This window comes from Gossypium hirsutum, chromosome A11, assembly GCF_007990345.1.
Source record: "Gossypium hirsutum isolate 1008001.06 chromosome A11, Gossypium_hirsutum_v2.1, whole genome shotgun sequence".
NCBI classification, from domain to species: Eukaryota; Viridiplantae; Streptophyta; class Magnoliopsida; order Malvales; family Malvaceae; genus Gossypium; species Gossypium hirsutum.
In genome coordinates, this window is record NC_053434.1 from 106,949,493 (window position 1) to 106,970,497 (window position 21,005).

General features: G+C 32.9%; 1 protein-coding gene across 1 annotated transcript; it reads left to right on the forward strand.

The window, feature by feature from the left end:
* Positions 1-17,116: 17,116 nt before the first annotated feature.
* Positions 17,117-19,796, forward strand: LOC107889573 (uncharacterized). The gene is made up of 3 exons (XM_041081644.1): positions 17,117-18,300; positions 18,487-18,570; positions 18,747-19,796. Exons 1-3 carry the CDS (start codon positions 17,206-17,208, stop codon positions 19,068-19,070), a joined length of 1,503 nt encoding a protein of 500 aa, XP_040937578.1. The 5' UTR covers positions 17,117-17,205; the 3' UTR covers positions 19,071-19,796.
* The last annotated feature ends 1,209 nt before the right edge of the window (positions 19,797-21,005 follow it).

Below are 21,005 nucleotides of genomic sequence, written 5' to 3' on the forward strand. Positions count from 1 at the left end.
AGGGTAAAGAGCACAATATGAGCATAGCCTGATCTTCATCGTCAATCTTAATCTCAATAGTTTTTAAATTATTCAAAAGAGAAATAAATTGACTAATTTGATCTCTAAGAAGCTCACCTTCGTTCGTGCAAAACGTAAATAGATGTTGTTTCAACACTAAATGGTTAGCCAATGACTTAGTCGCATAAATAGTTTCTAACTTTTTCCACAATGTGGATGAGGTTTTATTCATCAATACCTCCTACAGTACCTTATTCATGACGCACAACTGGATTGAAAATAGGGCCTTTACATCAAGCTTTTCTCATTCTATCTGATCTAGATTCTCAGGCTTTTTCACAGTAATGACCTTTTTCAGGCTGGTCTAAACTAGACATCATCTAAACTTGCCACAGATTGAAATTTGTGACACCATCGAACTTCTTAATGTCAAACCTTGTTGCTGCCATCTCTTAACAGGCTGATCTACGAATATTAAACTAGCTTTGATACCTCTTGTTGGGGATCGACCCAATTAAGCAACGAACAAGTAAAAAATAGTGGAAGAAATTGAAAATTTTAACATACAAATTTAACGGGGAAAACCCTTCTAAAGAGGATAAAAAATCACGGGCAAAGATAATTCTACTATAACGGGAAAAGAACAAAGAGTAAAAAAAGATGGAGATAAAAACTAAACTCTTAGACCCAAAAAAAATAAAGAACCCTCAAAACATAAATATAATGAGAACCCGAAAAATTCCCAGTGAAAGAAAAAGAGTACACGTATCTATAATACGCAAAACATGCTGCTTCATTAAAAATCTTACCAGGAAAACTCAATGAGACAAAACCTTGGTTAAGGAAAGAAGAGTACAACGCGTATTTACTCCCCCTCATGAAAACATCACATAATATCTTATATTCTACATATTCAATCTTGAATACTAGCTTTTCAAATGACCATTTGAAAGTATTTGCTAAGGACTTATATGAACATTCTTTTGAAATTCATGAGTGAGGAAAATTTTGGAGAAATATATTTTTATCTCTTCAAGAGTTTCTGTAACACCCATAACCCGTATCCGTCGCCAGATTAATGTTACAGTGTATTATCTTACAATCTAGAACAATCAATAACAAATAGCATCAAGTTTCCAATTTAATTAACACAATTTCATAATAATTCAGATCGGAGTAATACATTAATTTATGGGTCTTAATCGAGCCTATGAGGACTTAAAAATTTTCTTCAAATGTTGGACAAATAAACATTTTAAAAAATCATTTAATTAATTTAATTTTTAACAAATTTTTGAAGTCTGAAGGATTTCTATCGATACTTAAGTGGACAAGTATCGGTAGAACTCAAAAATGGAAAGACCTTGAAAAGGCTATAGAACTTTGGGTTCTACCAATACAACTCGGACTTTTATCAATAGAACGCACTCTAGTGAGCAAGGTAATTTTGGCCTGGGACTTCTATTGATACCCTGAGGACTTATACTGAAACAAGTCAAGCTAGTAGCCAAAGTTTAGCATTGTAACACCCTAAAACACATCAACGACAACCAAAACTTGCCAATTATGCTCACCTAAGCTTAACCAAGTTGTTTTTGAAATTCACATCATATAGAACTTATAATCTTCATCTCTTAAATCAAACATACAAGCCACTATACACACATTGAATTTGCTTACGTTGACCTCAAACACCATGCTTAGATCCAAACCAATTACTACCATTCATGATTAAACATTGAGCACAACTTAAGAGTTAACATGGCATACTACAGGAATTTCTAAAGTTTATATCATCAACAACATACCAACCAACCAACCAACCAATGCATACTTATAAACTTATAACAATTTCATTAACCCTACTACATGCCATATAAGCCTAGATGTTCACAAAATCTACCAAAAGAATTCTCGAGATACTGTGAATCTTCGAGTTGATCCGATCGCCCGATTATCCATGAAATGTTATCTACAAAAAAAACATAACAAATACGAGTAAGCTTTTATAAAGCTTAGTAAGTTTCTCGATTAAACGATAAAGCCTATTGAATTAAACATAATAATTCAAATAAAAATACTAATAAACCAAATTCCTGTCAACAAGGTTCTTAACAGAATTCCTGTGAAACATAGATCACAACAGGTGAGTTTATACATAAATAAGTATGAAATCTGTAATAGCCCGATTTAGACCTTAGTCAGAACAGTGGTTTCGGGACCACAAATCTGAGTCAGAAAAATATCTTAATATTATTTTTTGTGCTTGCAATATGTAATTAAGCATGTGTAAAAGTTTCGTATGAAAATTTGGTCGTTTGTGTGTTTAATTTTGATAAAAGGGCTAAAGGCTAAATCACATGAAATGCAAAAGATGTGTTCTATTTGATGAAGTGCCGAATTGCTATGATATAATAGGTGTGAGGTCCTTATTAAGGAAATGGACCATTAACATGGTTAATGGATTTTTATGGACAACCATTAAGTGATGTTTTATTTATTTATTAAGGCTAATAAGGTAAATGTGAAATTAATGTATTATTAATAAAAAAATGTTTGAAATTAGACCATTAATGTTTATATTTTTCAAAAATACAAAGAAAAAGAAAAGAATAAAAGCTTTTAGGGTTCGGCTCCTTTTGATTGTGATTAAGGTATGTTCTTTGATCGGTTTTCGACCCATGCTTCCATTTCTGAATTTGTCTGAAATCCGCAGCTTTCTGGGTCTCGCGGGTTATTACTTGCAATTTCTTGAGGGGTTCTCTTTGATTGCAGCTCCTTTTACTAAGCTTCTGCGTAAGGGTGTCTCTTTTATCTGGACTGGTGCACAACAAGAGAGCTTTGAGAAGCTCAATTTCTGTTCTGACTCAGGTTCCTGTTCTAATACATCATTAATCTGGGAAAGAGTTTGTGGTCTATAGAGATGCTTCGCACGTTGGTTTGCGTTGTATTCTGATACAGGATGATAAGGTTGCGACTTATGCTTCTTGTCAGGTTAAGACACATGAAGGGAACTATCCGATGTATGATCTTAAGTTGGCTGCAGTTGTCTTCGCGTTGAAAATTTGGAGGCACTATCTGTATGGTGAGAGGTGTATTATCTACATTGATCACAAGAGCCTCAAGTACTTTCTCACTTAAAAGGAGTTGAATCTCAGGCAGCGCTGATGGATTGAGTTGCTTAAGGATTATGACTGCATGATTGAATATCACCCTGGTAAGGCTAATGTGGTGGCTGATGCTTTAAGTTGTAGGGCGATGTCTGATTTGAGGGTGATGTTCGCTCGACTCAGTCTATTTGATGATGGGGGTTTGTTAGTTGAGTTGCAAGTTAAGCCGACTTGGATTGATCAGATTCGAGTTAAGTAGTTAGAGGATGAGTCCCTGGGTTTGCGATTTTGGCAGATTGAGAGTAGCATTACTTCAGATTTTGGGTTGAATAATGATAGGGTTCTGTACTTCTAAGGTCAGATCTGTGTACCAAAAAATTCTGATTTGAGACAGTTGATTCTGAGAGAGGCGCATAGTAGCCCTTATTTTATGCATCCAGGCGGTAATAAGATATATCACGATAACTGTGAACTATACTGGTGGTCGAGTCTGAAGCGTGAGGTTATCGACTTTGTTGTTCGTTGTCTGACGTGTCAGCAGGTTAAGGCTGAACACCAGTTGCCTTCAAGCTTGTTACAACCAGTTAAGATTACTTTATGGAAATTAGAACGAGTGACGATGGACTTCGTTAGTGGGTTGCCCGTGACACCCACCAAGAAGGATTTTGTTTGGGTCATCGTGGATCGATTGGCCAAGTCTGCTCACTTCATTTCGGTTTGGACGGACTATTCTCTACAAAAGTTAGCGAAACTTTACATCTCTGAGATAGTTAGATTGCATGGGATTCCGATGTTGATTATTTCTGATAGAGACCCTCGTTTCACTTCTCGGTTCTGGAAGAAATTGCATGAGGCTCTGGGTTTGAGATTGGACTTCGGTACTGTGTTCTATTCTCAGACTGATGGTCAATCTGAGAGGGTAATTCAGATACTGGAGGATATGCTTCAGACTTGTCTGATTGATTTCTGAGGTAGTTGGGGGGATTATTTGCCGTTAGCTGAGTTTGCCTACAATAACAACTTCAGAGCTAGCATTCAAATGGCACCTTGCGAGGCTTTGTATGGTCGTAAGTGTCGCACACTGCTATGTTGGACTGAGTTGGGTGAGCATCGAGTTTTGGGTCCAGAGTTGGTTTTGAGACCGAGGATAAGGTTAGACTAATTCGGGATCGCCTGAAGGCAGCTTCTGATAGACAGAAGTCCTATGTAGATTTTAAGAAGCGTGATATTGAGTATTCTGTGGGCCACTTCGTCTTTCCTAAGGTTTCTTCATGGAAGAAAATTCTGAGATTCGATTGTAAGGGCAAGCTGAGCCCTAGGTTTCTTGGGCCGTATAGGATTCTGAAGCGTGTGGGACTGGTCGCTTATCAGTTGGAGCTACCTCTAGAGTTAGATCATATCCACCATGTGTTCCACATCTTGATGTTGAGACAATACTGGTCCGATCCATCCCATGTTGTTTTTGTTGAGGAGATGAGGTTAGACCAGACTTGACGTTTGAGGAGAAACTGGTTTAGATTCTGGATCATGATATTAAGGTTCTGAAGAGAAAGTTCATCTCTTTGGTGAAAGTTTTGTGGCAGAATCATGGTACCGACGAGGCCACGTGGGAACCTGAGGAGTCAATGCGACAATAGTATCCTTATGTGTACTGATCAGGTAAATTTCGAGGTCGAAATTTCTTTTAGGGGGTAGAGTTGTAATGCCCTGAATTATTTATTTTTATTTTTGTAAATATCTGATACAAATATTTGTATGCTTCAGTGGTTAAGTATTCTAGGTGTGTGTGGGAGGTCCAAGTTCAAGTCTTACCTTTAGTAATTTTTGTTATTTTCGAAATTAAGCCATATATTTGCTCAGTAGGCTTATATTAAATTGTATGTAATCTCATATCAGAATGAGCCTGCTGGTTCGAGTGGTAAGGGAGTTGGTGTGTTGGAGGTCATGTGTTCGATTCCCTTCGCGAGCGTAGGTATTAATTTTTGTTCTACTGCCTGATAAAGTTTCGATTGTTTTGAAAGTCTGAGAGTGGGCGTTAGTGGAGAAAAAAGGGGATTTGAGGATAATGACATTTATTCTGAAAATTCCCTCTTTCTTGAAAAAAATTGGCATTCCTTTCTCCTCCTCTGCTGCTTTTCCTTTTTCTTTTTCAAACGCAATATTTTTCTTTTTTCGTTACTCTTTTTGACAAAATCTTGCTTCCTTGTCACAGTTTTTCGGATTGTGCGCTTTTCGTTTGGTAAGTGGTAATAAGTTTTGCTGAGGAGAGAGCCTCTGTTATTCATTTAGTAAGTGGTTGTAAGTTTTGGCTGCACTATATCTGATACGTGTCCTAATGGCAAAACATGGTGTGTAGGGATGTGTGGGTGTTTTTAACCCCACATGGTGTGTTAGGATGGTCGGAGATGGTGTGTAGAGGATGGGGGTAAGATTCTATTTACTGTATCTGTATATGAAGTGGGCCTGAGCCCGTCTCTGTATCTGTATCTGTTTCTGACTGTGTGAATGATTTCGTATGATTGCATACTTAATTCTATTGGGTTACACACTGAGTTTACGTAGACTCACATCTATTTTTCTGTTCTATCAGGTAATCTACAATTTTAAGCGGATTGGTGCTGTAGAGACTCAGCGGTGACCACTCCTCCGTAAAATTGCTTAAACTTATTAATTTATGGTTTTAATTACGATTTTGGTATTTTATGAGAGTTTATAATTTCTGGGACTCTATGGACTTTATAATTTTTAATTGTTGGTTGTTAAGTTGTTTATAATTTGCATGCCTTGATAAAATGTTTTATGAAAACACAATTCACACCAAATGAGGTTTTCAAAAGTATGATTCGGATTTCTTAAATGAACTAATTTTGTGTAACTTCTGCTGTAATAAGTGATTTGGAAAATAAACGGTTAAAATAATATTTTCTGTAATGAACACGAAGGAATGTGAGTTTTAAAAGTGAGTAGTTAATTAAATTAACCTGTATTCAAAATTATTCCATGGGATGTCACCAAATTCGGCCATAACGTCTAGGCCAGATTTGGGGTGTTACAATTTGGACCTTATTTATATGCCACACGGCCTGGACATACGCCCATGTGCTTACTCATATGGCTCACACAACCTGGACAAATGCCTATTTCCTTGCCCGTGTGAACCACACGGCTTGGACACATACCTATGTCCTCTGCCCGTGTAGTTCTAAAACGTAAAAGTGAGTTACATGACCTGGACACACGCCCATGTCCTTGCCCGTGTGACTAGCATGGTCTAGGCACATGCCCATGTCTCCGGTTGAGTGGTCCTAAATCACAAACAGTGAGTTAGACAGCCTAGACACACACCTCTGTTTGTTGCTCGTGTGAATCCTACTATATGGCTTGGACACACGCCTATATGGCTCTAATTCGATGAACAGTGAGTTACACGACCAACCACACGGCTTGGCACATGTTGTAGTTTTTCGGTGTTTGAAATTCGTAGAATTAAGGGTTTTCGGTACACACCTGAAGTAGTTTTGGTACAGGAACAACGTAATGGACTTCTGAGGCCCAAAATGGACGGCCAATAGCCAATTAACAACGAAATCATCAACATCCGCTATTAGTGATACAGCTTCTACTCTGATAACCAGCATGTGATCAGTAAACCGGTAAGAGGTAGTAGAATCCGACGGCTCTATCAAGGAAGAGAGAGCTCTGAGATTTTGTTCGATTGACCTTTTTTGGGTGGACCAGGACGATGTCGACAAAGGCCAAACTTACTCGGTGCGAGGTCAGTAAAGCAAGGCTCATTTATCCATTTTCCAAGGCTGATGTCACTGATAGCTCTGGGTTCATTCTGATTGGCTACCAGAAGGATAAGAACTATGCTTTGACAGGAAGGCACCTCTGCCTTTCTTCTCCTATTCGAAGACCCTTGTGATGAGTGTGTCTAAAATAAAAGGCTCTTTATTTTGAACCGAAGCGCTCGCAAGAGGTAGATGATCCCCTTTAAAGAAGAAGGATTTTGTTCAACGGAGAAAGCCTTCTCCTCCCCGACCATGAATCTCTCTCTGTTGATCGTGACTGGAGGGTTTAGTCAAGCAATAATGAGGAAACTTTGACCTTGATTGAATGTGTTACACCTGACGAAATCCCCTCTTGTTCCAAAACCACTAGGCATCGAAACAGATATGAGAGAAATGCCCCGAAGAGAGAGGCCTAAGGGACTGCTGTGAAACCTTCTTCGAAGTGCTTTTCTCGGTTCCAATTCCATGTCTATAGCGAGAGGGAATAGAGCCGGCCTCAGAAAGCAAAGCAGGAGCTCATGCAAAACTCCTGAAGGTGATGGCACTGGTAATCAGTGAACAGATTAGTACTAGGAGATTAGCAAAATGGACGGCCAATAGCCAATTAACAACGAAATCATCATAATTACTAAGATTAATATGTAATCAACATATTTCAACAATGAAACCCCAATTCAACATAACCATGACCTCTACACATAGATAAAGATTATGAATTACGAGCATTAGAACGACTGTTGTCCTCAAGGCTTTCTCCTAAGTCATTAATTGAACATGTAAACAATGATTTCATCATTAATCATGAAACTACTTTCTTGACAAAAAAGGAAATTTAGATATTGCACAACCAACTCACGGAGTTTGCCGAAAACATACTTACCAACAACAGTAATAGGCAAAAAGCACGAATCTAAGCAGACGGTATGAAGAAAAAAGAAATGAAATCAATAATACGACGAGTGAATGAAAGAAATATAAAGAAAAAGAAAAAGAAAAAGAAAAGAGAATAAAATGGAAAAAAGGAAGAGGAACGTTAAATTAATTGTTTTAACTTCCAACCAGAAATCCGACAGTTAGCAAAATATTTCTTAACGCATAGCTGGGACTTGAACACAGGACCAAACAGAATACATATGCTTAACCAGTGAACCAGCAGGCTCATTCTTGACACAGATTTACACTAAATTAGACTTAAATATGCTACTCCAAAATAAAGTTTATCCTAAAATAAATAACAAAATTTCTAATGTTGCGACTCGATCTTGTAACCTCAACAACAGAAGCAGAGTATAGAACTACAGATACAGAGATTCAATTACAACAGAAATTCAACAATCAAATGTTAAAGTTTTGGGACGTTACATCCCTACACCACTCATTCACACATTAGGCCCCTAATGGCACTATTGGCCAAATTGGGTCACACAGTGAGTAAAAACGAGACATTTACACTTATTAACTTAATATTTAAAAATTTTGAAAAATTATGAAAAAGACGTTACTTTGCTCGAGAATAAACTCCTATACCAAGAAAGCCTAATTTGCCATATCAAATTATGCCAGCTTAATGGCTATGAAAATTCTCATAAATTTTGGGTAAAAATGGTGAAATTGATGGAAAAGGACTATTTTGTAAAGAAAGCAATGTTTCTCTCCTTTCTCTTTTCCCACTCATATTGAAGTCATGGAGAAATGAAGAAATTTTTTCATTTTCCTTTCTTGTATATTAACTAAATATGAATAAAATATTAATAAAATATCTTAATAAAATATTATTAAAATATCTTAATAAAATATTATTAAAATAGTAATAAATAATTTCACCTAATCAAAATTTAACACTTAGCCTATAATTATTGTAACAACCTGTTTTTAGTGGTATCGAAAATAGTGGTTTCGGGACCATGATTATGAAAAGTAAGTCAATGTTTTATTATTTATTTAATGTTTACTAGTATTTATTAAAGTCATATTAAATTTTGGTTAAGAAATTTTAACGTTTAACTAGTTAATTAAGTGTAAAGGACTAAATTGTAAAAGCCATAAAAGTCCATCGATATGAATTTTCATTAGTTAATAAGTTTAGTTAATAGAATACAAGGGTTTATGTGGCAAATATACCATAATTAGAAGGTAGGTACGGTTGATGTTGTTTTATTATGTCAATAAATATGTTTTATTAGTTAATTAAAATAAAAGACAAATTAAGTTATAATAAAATAAGCAAAATAAGCATCATCTCTGTCATTGTTCTTTAACGCACCGAAAAACCACCATTAAAAAGAAGAAGAAAAGCTTGAAGCTACCTTACCATTTGGTCAATTACATGTAAGTATAACTAAGCCCGTTTTAAATGATTTTTATGTTTTTGAGTTCATATTAGCTTAACCTAGCTAACCCTACGGTCAATTTGTAAAAATGTTAAAAGTTTAGGGATTTACCATGAATGAATTGGGTATATTTGTGAACTTAATTGATATATTAATAAGGTTGGTATTTAAATATAAGTATTTTGTTAAGTGATTTTTGATAATTTTGATGTTTAAGGATCCATTTGTGAAAATAGTAAAATTTCATGTAAATATTGTGAAATTATGAAAAATATGGGATGATTAGAAGCTCTAAGAAATTCAGCTAGCATGGTTGGTAGCTAAAAATGATAAATTTGTAAGTTTTGGATTTAGGGACTAAATTGCATAAAGGTTAAAACATTGGGGGTAGTTGGTAAATTCACATTGATAAGGGTTATAGGTTTGAGTGAATTATTTTAAGCTATTTGAATGGTTTAATTGAATGAAAATTATTATCGAGATCAAGAAACGAACCAATCGGATTGAAATCGAGGAAACGCTAAAGTTTCGGACTAGTCGTCGGCTTTGTTTTTTGCAACCGTTTTAGTCGAGATAAGTTTGTATAATGATTAAATTTATTACTTGATGTTTTGAATGAAATGTTAATAAATATTATGCTATGTATAGCTTAGATTGATAGTTGTATTATATTTTGGTATTGTGGATCAAATTATGATGTTAATCAAATTGAATGTTATCTTTGAAAAATGTGCATTTCATAGAAGTATGTTTGAAATGGTATAATGGAATGCAATTAAAGGATTTGGATATGTACAATGGTCCCGTTTAAACCTCGTGAATACTTAGGATACAAATGACTTGTCATTAGGGGTTATTTACAGTTTCGGGTGCTGGTCTCAGATGTCCTACCGATGGATGAGATCCTGCATTTGTTGCAAATTCTCTACAACTCATGTGAGCAACATCGTGTAGCTTAACATCTTGACCCACAGCTCGTGTGAGCAGGCCCATTTCATAGCTCGTGTGAGCATATACAATTACATGCTATATTTACAGCTTGTGTGAACATTTCTCGAGTATCTGATGTTGTTTCATTTGGTTCAATGAGTGGCTAAAGCATAAAAGGTGTTTATTGAGTATATGATGGATGAAATATGTATTTGAAATGCTTTTTTATGAGATGTCTCATGTTTTGGTTGGATTTATATGTTCTTTGACACACCAACTAATCTTGTGAAGTGGTGTGTATAGGAAAGAAAAGTATGCTCATGATCTAATAAAATTAGGCTTGAATGGTTTAAACATAATGTGTTCGATAAGTTTAAGTTTTCATTATACGAGCTTACTAAGCTAATTGCTTATGATAGTTGTTTCTTTCTCTCTTCTGTAGATCATCGAAAAGGTTGATTGATTGGAATCTTAATGGCGCACATTCACACTATTCGTCTCTCATTTTGGTAGATTTTGGTTATTATGTTGATGGTTATAAAGGTCATGTAATAGGTGTTTTAAGTTATTTTGTCAATATGGTGTGGTTTGAACATACTTATAGCCTACTTGTATATGTCGTTTTGGTTTGGCTTGTAAATGTCTATGTTATGTGTTATATGAAAATTATGGTTATGCCTTTTGAAAGTAAGATGGTTATGGTGGAATAGTGTGAGAATGAAATGACTAATTGGTATGTTTGTTACATGTACAAGGTGTGAATTTGTAGCATTATGTTTAAATTGGTTTGGTGTATAAATTGTGGTGCCAGGTAATGGCATATTGGTTAGGCACATAGGTGAATTGATTTGTCTTGATTTATGTTCGTTTGAATGTGTTTGGAAATGGTTTGGTTTGGTTCCCAAGAAATGGAGGGTGATATGGCTTGCATTAGGGGTCATTTTGGTAGCACACGGCCTAAGACACGATCTGCCGCACAACCATGTGTCCTTTTTAATTTTAGGTACAGGTTGGTCGACACGGTCTCAGAGAGTTACACGGTCTCAGAGAGTTACACGGCCGTGTGACCCTATTTCAAATACTCATACTGGGGCACACACGGGTTGGGACATGACCGTGTGTCTCATATTTCGAATTGTACACGGTTAGCCACACAACCGTGTGACCCATGTTTCTAAAATTTTTAAATTTTTCTAAATTTTTCTGTTTTGTTTCAAACTAGTGCCTGAATGTTCCCAAACTATTTTTAAGGCCCCATATGTAACAACCCGTTTTTAGTGAAGTCGGAACAGTGGTTTCAGGACCACAAATATGAGTTAGGAAAAAATTTATTTTAATATTATTTCATGATTTGCATTAAAATATGAATATCATATGAAAATTTCATAAAGAAATTTTACTGATTTTATGTCTAATATGATAAAAATGACCAAATTGCATAAAATGCAAAAGTTGAGTTCTAGTAGCCATAAGTATCGAATAGCTATGGAATTCAAAATTTGAGGTCCTTATATGGTAATTAGACCATTAAGAGGAGTTAGTAGATAAATATGATGATTCATCCATGGAAAATTAAATAAAGAAAATGATGAAATTGGAAAGAAAAAGATGAAAAGATGATAAATAATAAAATAAACAAAATATCATCATTTTTTATCATCTTTCCTAAACAAAATACATGGAAACCCTAGCTAAAAGAAAAGAGCTCAAGTAATCTTATTTAGCTTAATTGGGTAAGTATCATTGTCCCGTTTTTAGTAATTTTTATGTTTCCGAGATCGTAATAGCTTAATCTAGCTATCTCGGGGATTAATTTGTAAATTTATCAAGGTACTAGGGTTTTTCCATGGATTAATATGGATGAATTATGAAATTTATGGTAGAAAATAAAAGGTTGTTGATAGATAAACAACTTTTGTAAATGAAATTTTGATGAAATTATGATTTAGGGACTAAATTAAAAAGATGTAAAATTCTTGGAAAAATTCTAAATTTTATGAAATACATGGGCTGCTAATGTTATAGGTAAAAATTGGTTAGGCTTGAATAAGGATTAAATTGCATGAATTTCATTTTCCGAGCCTAGGGACAAAATCGTAATTAATCAAAAGTATAGGGGCAAGATGGTAATTTTTCCTAAGATGTGAATTGGATTGAATTGAATGTAAATTGTGTTAAATTGATGTTAAATTCATTTATATAATCCAGATAGATCAAATATGAAGTCAGATCGTGGAAAAGAAAAAGTGTCGGATTAGTAGACTTTTGCATACACAAACATTTGTCAAGGTAAGTTCATGTAACTAATTTGTATATATTTGTATGTTTTGAATTGAAAATTCTTGTGTGTGTGATTTTTATAAATTGCCATGTATATTATTGATCACACATATCCGACAAGTATTAAGTCCCGATTGAATACATGAAATTCGATGGATACAGGGTTCCCGATTGGTTGAGGTCTTGCATGTGTTGTAGACCCACCATAGCTCGAAAGAGCGTCCCGTTGTTAGCTCTTATGAGTTTTCTATTATATGGTTCTTGCGAGATTCTCGTTATTAGCTCTTCAGAGCATCCCGATTGGTTGTGATCCTGTATATGTTGTGGACACACTGTAGGTCTTATGAGCGTCCCGATAAATGGCTTTTCGGAGCTTCTCGTTTAAAGGCTCTTCGAAGCTTCCCGATATGGCTTGCTTGAACTTCCCAGTATATGGATATCTGGAGCTTCTCGATTAACGGCTCTTCAGAGCTACTCGTTATTGGCTTGCATGTGCTTCCTGAATATGGCTTTATTGAGCTTCCCGTTATATGGCTCAAAAGAACTTCCTATTTAAATGCTCCTATGAGCATTCCCGATTATGAATTGATAGATTACAGATTTGTACACTTCAAGTGTATTACCTATGTATCCATCAATATTTTAAATAATTCAACAGGCCAAGTTCTGACAATAGACAACATGAAATTGAAGTAAATCATTTCCCGTACATACTTGAATTACATGAAATTGATATATGAACACAAGATGTGAAAAGTTTATATACATGGAAATTTGATATTCAATGAGCTCATACATGTTTCTTGATATACATATGTAATTCATGATTAACATTTTGATGAAGTTATGTGTTTAGATTATTGGCCAAAATGATGGATTTATTTTGTATGCTTACTTTAAATGTAAATGAATGGTAAGTTAATTTCTCGTTATACGAACTTACTAAGCATATAATGCTTACTTGATTTTATTTCTTTTGTTTTATAGTACTCAGAAGCTCATAAAAGTTGGAAGTGGGTAGGAGCTACATCATATTATCTCTCGGACTTTTTGGTATATGTAACAAACTAAATTTTTGGTTATAATGGCATGTATAGGGTAATTTTCCCAACTTTGGCATATATGTGTTTTTAATTGTAACTAGCCATTAGAATGGCTAGTGATGACATGTTTGATGAACATGTATAAGTATGCATTTGATTAATTCGGTAAGTTTATGTGTTTGGACAAATAGGTAAGTTTGTATTTTAGAACATATGTGATGTTATTTCATGCTTAAAACTTGGTTTTGGCTTGATTTAAATGTTTAGCATTGGCTTGAGAATGTGTTAAAGTGTTGTTGTAGGTGGAAGACAAATTGGGTGAGTAATGTGGCCTTGGAAATAGCCTATTTTCGTCTACACGAGACACGGGCGTGTGTCTCAGCCGTGTGTGACACACAGCCTAGCACATGGGTGTGTGGTTTGGCCGCATGTCCCCTGCATCTTTAGAATTGCAAAATATAATACTAAAATATTTCATGATAAATATCCTATTTAAAAAATGATTATTTTACCCCTCAACATTTCTACAATTCCTCATTTGAATCACCACTTTATTTGATAAGCTTGGGATTTAATCCTTTATATTTATTCATTTATTCAATTTAGTCCATACTTATAAAGTTTGTTACAAGAAATTTTGGGATATTTACACTTTTGGTCCTTCTATTTTTTCTAAATGTACACTTTAACCCCTCAACCTTTGAATATTCACACTTTGACCTCATCAGTTTTCACTTTTTTTACAATTTAGTCAATACCTCAAATTTATTTCTCTCAATACACTAGTCCTTTCAATTTCTTCCGATATTTGGTTGCCTTCTCTACTAAAACTAATAGTTTCTGTTTAATTGTCTCGGAAAATTCTAACACATATCATCTTGTATTAACACTATTCTTGACTTAAGGGGTTTTAAGGATGTCACATTGAGTAACAAAAATTTGTTTATATAGATATGACTAGAATGCCTATTTTTATTATTTAAAATGTATAGGAATTTAATTAATTTTTTTGAAAAAATTAAAAAACTTTAAAAACCTTAAGCGAAAAAATAGTGATTTTATTGTATTTTTTTTAAATTTTACCAACTTAATTAATTCACACCAACACTGCAAAAATCATTATAATATGATATGTATAAAATACAACATATTGTTTTTATTACTTAAAGCAGAAACCATTATAATATCATATGTATACAATACAACATATTATTTTTATTATTTAAAGTAAGGGTGAGAGTTCGATTGAATCGAATGAAAAAATTTCGAGTTAATTGAGTTGACGAATCCTATTTTATCATCCTAACTCGATTTGAAATTTTCTCAAATCGAGTTGAATGTGATGGAATTCAAATCAAATCAAATATATATGTTTGAATTAAATTAAAGAAAAACGATTTTGAGTTCTTTTAATCACTTTCACCCAACGTAACCAAAATTGGTCACCGTAATCAAATTTGTTATTAACTTTCATCCTCTCATAATTTATTTATTAATCTGTTATATACGAGTTAGCTTTCTTTGCTTGCTTAATTGCTTCAATTATCTTTTGATTCTTGTCACTATATATTTTGAAATAAAAAATTTATTAATTGTAAAAAATGTGATTTTTTTAATAAAATTTATCTTAAAGATAAAATGTGAAATTGATATCAACGTAAAATTTTAACACGAATGTTTTATAGCATCATCAATAATTCAATTTTAACAAAAAATTATAAAGATTCAATATGATTAAACAATTCAATAATATAAATAGTATAAAATGTGAAATTTAATTTAATAATATAAATAGTAGATATAAATAAAATTATCATTATTTAGGTTTAGGGATTTTTTTTATGATTTTAATTTTTGATTTGGGGATAAAATGTGAGACGTTAAAGTTTAAGAGGAAAATAAAAAAAATTTGGGGGTTGAGTAAAATTTTGAGGGGGAATATGAAAAAGAATTGGAGGGAGGGTATAGGATATAAGGGGGGTGGGATGGGAGTAAAAAGTTTTGAGGGAAAATAAAAAACTTTGGAGTTGAGGGAATAAAATTTTGGAGGAAAATAAATGTGGAGCAAAATTTGTATTAAAAAAAAATTTGGAGGGAAATGAGTTTGGAGTAAAAGAGGGGTGGGATGGGAAGGAAAATAAAAGTTTTGAAGGGAAAGTAGAGGAGTTTGAAGTAAAAATATAAAATATTATAGTTTATTATTCGGTTTATTCGAATTATTTGAGTTATTTAAATGTGAAAACCTTGAAAAAAGAAATTGAGTTGACTCGAATAATTTGATTAATTCAAATAACTCAATTTGTTTAACTCGAAATTCAATTTATTCAAATTCTTTTTCAAAATTTTCGAATCGAATCGAATTAAATTTTGATCACCTGCAACTATCTTTGAGTGAAACTTGGAAGAATAATTTTATGCTTTAATTAAAATGCAAGAGACGTACCTCTGTTTGCTCAAACAACACTTTATGTGAAAACATAATTTTTTTCTTAATTGATTGAAATTTTAATGTGTAGGATTCAATCGCATATAAAAGATATATAAATTTTTAATATGTTTTTTGAAAAAATTCAAATACTTCAAAAATCTTGGGTCAAAAAACATGTAATTTCACCAACTCATTGAATTCGCAGCAACTCTGCGAAAACCATTATAATATCATCATATGTATAAAATACAAGATATTGTTTTTATTACTTAAAGCATCTTGCTTTGAGTGAAGCTTGGAAGAATAACTTTATGATTTGATTGCCCGAGAAAGACTTTATGCTTCACTTGTGAAAGAACAATTTTTCTTTTTTCTTCTGGGGAAAGAAAGATATTGTTAAATTTTTTATTGCTAATTAAGAAATATAATCTAATGTTATTATCTTTGAATTAAAATCTTTATAGTTACCATTCAAATATTGTGGTTTTAAAAACTAAAATTTAACATTTTAATTAATTAGTAATGCATAATCTTTTTATGAATATTTAGGAATTAAAATTTTAATAATTAAAAATTATTAATAGTATGGGGACAGCCCATTTATCCTGTTGATTCAAATAAATGTAAAATTCACTATTAGATCATATGTAAAAAAAAATCATCTGATACATTGACACGTCTATATTAATTACTTTAATTATATTTAAACATTAATATTATATATTACAAAGAATAAAAAGTAACAAATACATTAACTTTATATATCTTACAAATAAATAAACATGATAAATACATTAATGTAGAAAGTTTGTCCATGTACAAATTATATTAATTTTATTATCTTGACGTTCATGTAAAAATATAATTAAAATGATAATAAAAATTTAATATAAATTTATAATGAATTAAAATAGATCCATTTAATTTTTTTTTCTATATTTTGTTATAACTTTGTTTTAAATTACAATATATTTTAATTTCTTATACATTTTATTATATAGGTTCAAAATTCAATTAATCCTCCAGCTTGTCACAAAAAAATTTTTTTGAAAGGGAAGAATATTTAAAGTCAATCTTCTGAAGCATGGTTTTGGCTGTTTGGGGATTCCAAAATTAGATTAAAAGTAATAGTAGATACTTTTCGTTAAAGGAAAAATAAATCATAGGTAAAAAACTAAAAATATTTCATCAATCAAGAATTTCAACTTACAATCAATTTTCTCACTCTCTCAATTATTGTCATTGTTTCTTTGTTACGGTCCTCTCATTGTTTCTTTGTTTCGGTCCTCTAAAATGAAGTTCCAACATTTTTCCCACCACCATAAGCTCATCTTTAGGGAGGCGTATGAGGAGGAGTATGAATGCGCCGGGTGCCTGGATGTCATTAACGGTCCAGCTTATATTTGTGAAGACGAAGGCTTTGCAATGCACAAAGTATGTGCTGCAATGCCGCCTCAAATACAAAAAGATGCTTTTCACCCCCATCCACTCAAATTCAAATTGGTAGACATAATTGTGTGTGATGCATGTAGAAGATTCTCGGCAAATTACATCATTTACAAGTGCATATACTGTGAGTTCAACCTCGATTTCAAATGTGCAGTGGCTATTATAAATGATGAGAATGAGATAGCCAAACGTGATGATGAGGATCTCCGAAGAACCACAACTCCCCATTTCAGCCACCCACATCAATTGACTCGTTGCAAGGTTTCGCCAATGAGCGAGCTTGGAGAAAATATATTTAAAACCTTTTGGCAGTCAAGTAAGTTGAAGTGCGTTGCATGCAAACTGGAGGTCCAAGGTACATTATCTTTTATCTGTCTTCCTTGTAAATTTTTGATACATGAATCATGTATGAATGACATGCCGATGCAAGTTCTAAGCAGTCCGTTTCACCCTCACCACATTCTTCACCCTCGACCTTTCTTTAATGCACGAGAACAAGTTCGATGTTATGCTTGTAGGAAGAAAGTCAATGGTTTCAGCTTTTATTGCAATACATGCGATGCTGACTTTCACGTTTCATGTGCCAAGTATCGAACTCGTGCTACAAAGCATAGTTGTCATCCTCACAATCTTCTACAATTGGGGAAGAGCATTATCAAAGGGATATCTTGTCATGCATGTGGTCGTAAAACTTGCAATGACTCCATTTTCAGTTGCAGAAAGTGTGATTTCAATGTACATCCTAAATGTATACCACTACCGTCTAGTTTTGAGCATAAACGTCACTTGCATCCACTTACTCTTACAAGTCCTTTTGCCGAAGATGATTCGAGAGATTATTATTGCGACATGTGTGAGACAGAAAGGAATCCAGAAATCCATGTTTATTATTGTGCAGAATGCAATTATATTGCGCATATTGATTGTGTCCTATCCGAGGTAAGGCAACTGTAATAACTAAAATAGTTGTCTTTTAACTCACAATAAAAATATGCATACTGAAAAAAGGGACATATAATTAGTAAATTTCAAACCACAGCCAACCAATGCTATTAACTATCTTAAATTTATTACAATGGTTTTGTTCTATTTTGTACAAGTATGAAACTAAACATTTGGACTTAGGTACTTGAACCTCCGGAAGAGATGCTTTTAGATCCTCAAAGAATGGAAGAGAATTTTCACGATGGAAGTTTGGGATCGGAGATGGTTAGTATCTATGTAATAATTTATTATTTTTGTTTTCAAAGATTATTAATATACTAATCATATCACAATTTGACAATATGTAGAATAGAAATAATATATTTAAAATTCCAAAATGAAAGCGGAGAAACAATAAATTATCCTTATCTCTAACAATTTCTTCTTCTTTTTTCTTTCAGATACTAAGTGTTTCTTTTCATCCTCACCCATTAATACGGAATGATGATTATGAAGAAGAAACAATATTTGTGTGTGATAGATGTGAAGAACTTTGTATTGGTTCACGTTATAGCTGTAAACTTTGTTTTTTCGACCTTGACAACAAATGTGCTACTTCAAAAGATGAAACCCAAAAAGTGAGAGAAGTGAAAACCATAGTCAACCATTTTAGTCACCCCCATCTAATTACACGATGCAAGATTGGCATTTTACAAACAGAGCCAGACTTTGATTTGACTTGCATGGCATGTAGACAACGCCTATGCGGTATAATATATGCTTAAACTTATTGTTCAAGATTCTTTCTACACGAATTTTGTCTCAAGCACATACCGGAGGAAGTTCAAAGTTCGTTCCATCCACAACATCCTCTTCCCATATTTCCGTTACCATCCGAGTCGGGACCTCCATGCAAAGCCTGCAATGAAGACGTTGAAGGCATGATGTTCTTTTGTGTAGCATGCAATTTCCCAATGCACTATCACTACACCAAAATAGGCTTTTAGCGGCGTTTGGATAAAAAACGCCACTAAAAATCAAGCATTAGCGGCGCTTTTATAAAAACGCTGCTAAAGGTCGAGCATTAGCGGCGCTTTTTGGAAAACGCCGCTAAAAATAAGCATTACCGGCGTTTTCCAAAAAGTGCCGCCAAAAACCTAAGCCAAACGACGTCGTTTTCTGAGTTTTGGGGCCTTTAGCGGCGTTTTTGAATAAGCGCCACTAATGCTCGGGCCTTTAGCGGCGTTTGTGAAGAAGCGCCGCTAATGCTCGGGCCTTTAGCGGCGTTTTTGAATAAGCGCCGCTAATGCTCGGGCCTTAGCGGCGTTTTTTAAAAAGCGCCGCTAATGCTTGGGCCTTTAGCGGCATTTTTGAAAAAGCGCCGCTAATGCCCGCTTTTGATTATTTTTTATTATAAGTTAAAAAAATAGATATTTCGTTGTATTTATTATATATTGGTCAAATTTACATTTAAATGATAACAAATAATATTTTTTAATACAAAAATTTTTTATTAAAGAGAAGTCCTAACTCCTAACTATTTATTATTATTTTCAATCACAGTTTATTTAAACTACTTTACTAGAAAAATATATTAAATTATGAGTAAAATAAAATATCATAAAACTTAAATTGTAAAAGAGACGATAATATTAATTTTAAAATATTTAATTAATTAACATTATAGTTTAGGGTTTAATATATATGGTTTAGGGTATATGGTTAATTTAGGATTTAAGGCCGGTTTAGGAGTTACAATTTTAAGGTTTCTAGATTATGGAATTATGTATTATGGATTAAGGATTCTAGTTTAAGGGTTGTAATTTAGGGGTTAGGGGTTAGAGATTAAGAGTTAGTATTTTAAGGTTTATGAATTTAGTGTCAGGTTAGGGTTTAGGGTTTAGATTAATTAGTGTGTTCTAATTTATATTGAATAAGGTGTAGGGGTTAGGGGTTAAGGATTTGGGTTAGGGTTTAGGGTCTAGATTAATTAGTGTTTTTTAATTTATATATTAAATAAGATTTAGGGGTTAGTAGTTAGGGGTTAGGGGTTAAAGGTTAGAGGTTAAGAGTTAGTGATTTAGGGTTTAAAGATTTAGGGTCGGGTTAGGGTTTAAGGTTTAGATTAATTAGTATTTTTAATTCATATATTAATTAAGTTTTTATATAATTGTAAAAGAGGGGTTAGGGGTTTAGGGGTTATGTTCTATGATTCAGGGTTTAGGAGATAGGGGTTAAGGGTTTAGATTAATTGGTATTTTTTAATTTATATATTAAATAATTTCTTATATAATTGTAAAAGAGATAATATTAATTTTAATATATTAAAATTATGATTATAGTTTAAATTATATAAGAGATAATAGATCAATTTTATACATATTAAATGGTTTAGGATTTAAGGTTTACTTTAGATTTGTTAAATGATGAAATTTTATACAATTAATTAATGTTTTTATATTTAAAAATATTTAATCTAAATTTAGATTAAATGGTTTAAATCATTTGATATATTTAAATATTAGATTTTTGAAAAAATTGATAAATAAATAAATTAATGTAACAGATTGACAATAAAAGAGATAATATGAATTTTAATTTATTAAAATTATCATTGATATAGTTTTTTAAAGTTTTTTTTCATATTTTAAAATTTTTTGTTTTTGTTTTTGTTTTCTTACATAAAAAATTATATAAAAATTTTAAAATTTATCTAATTC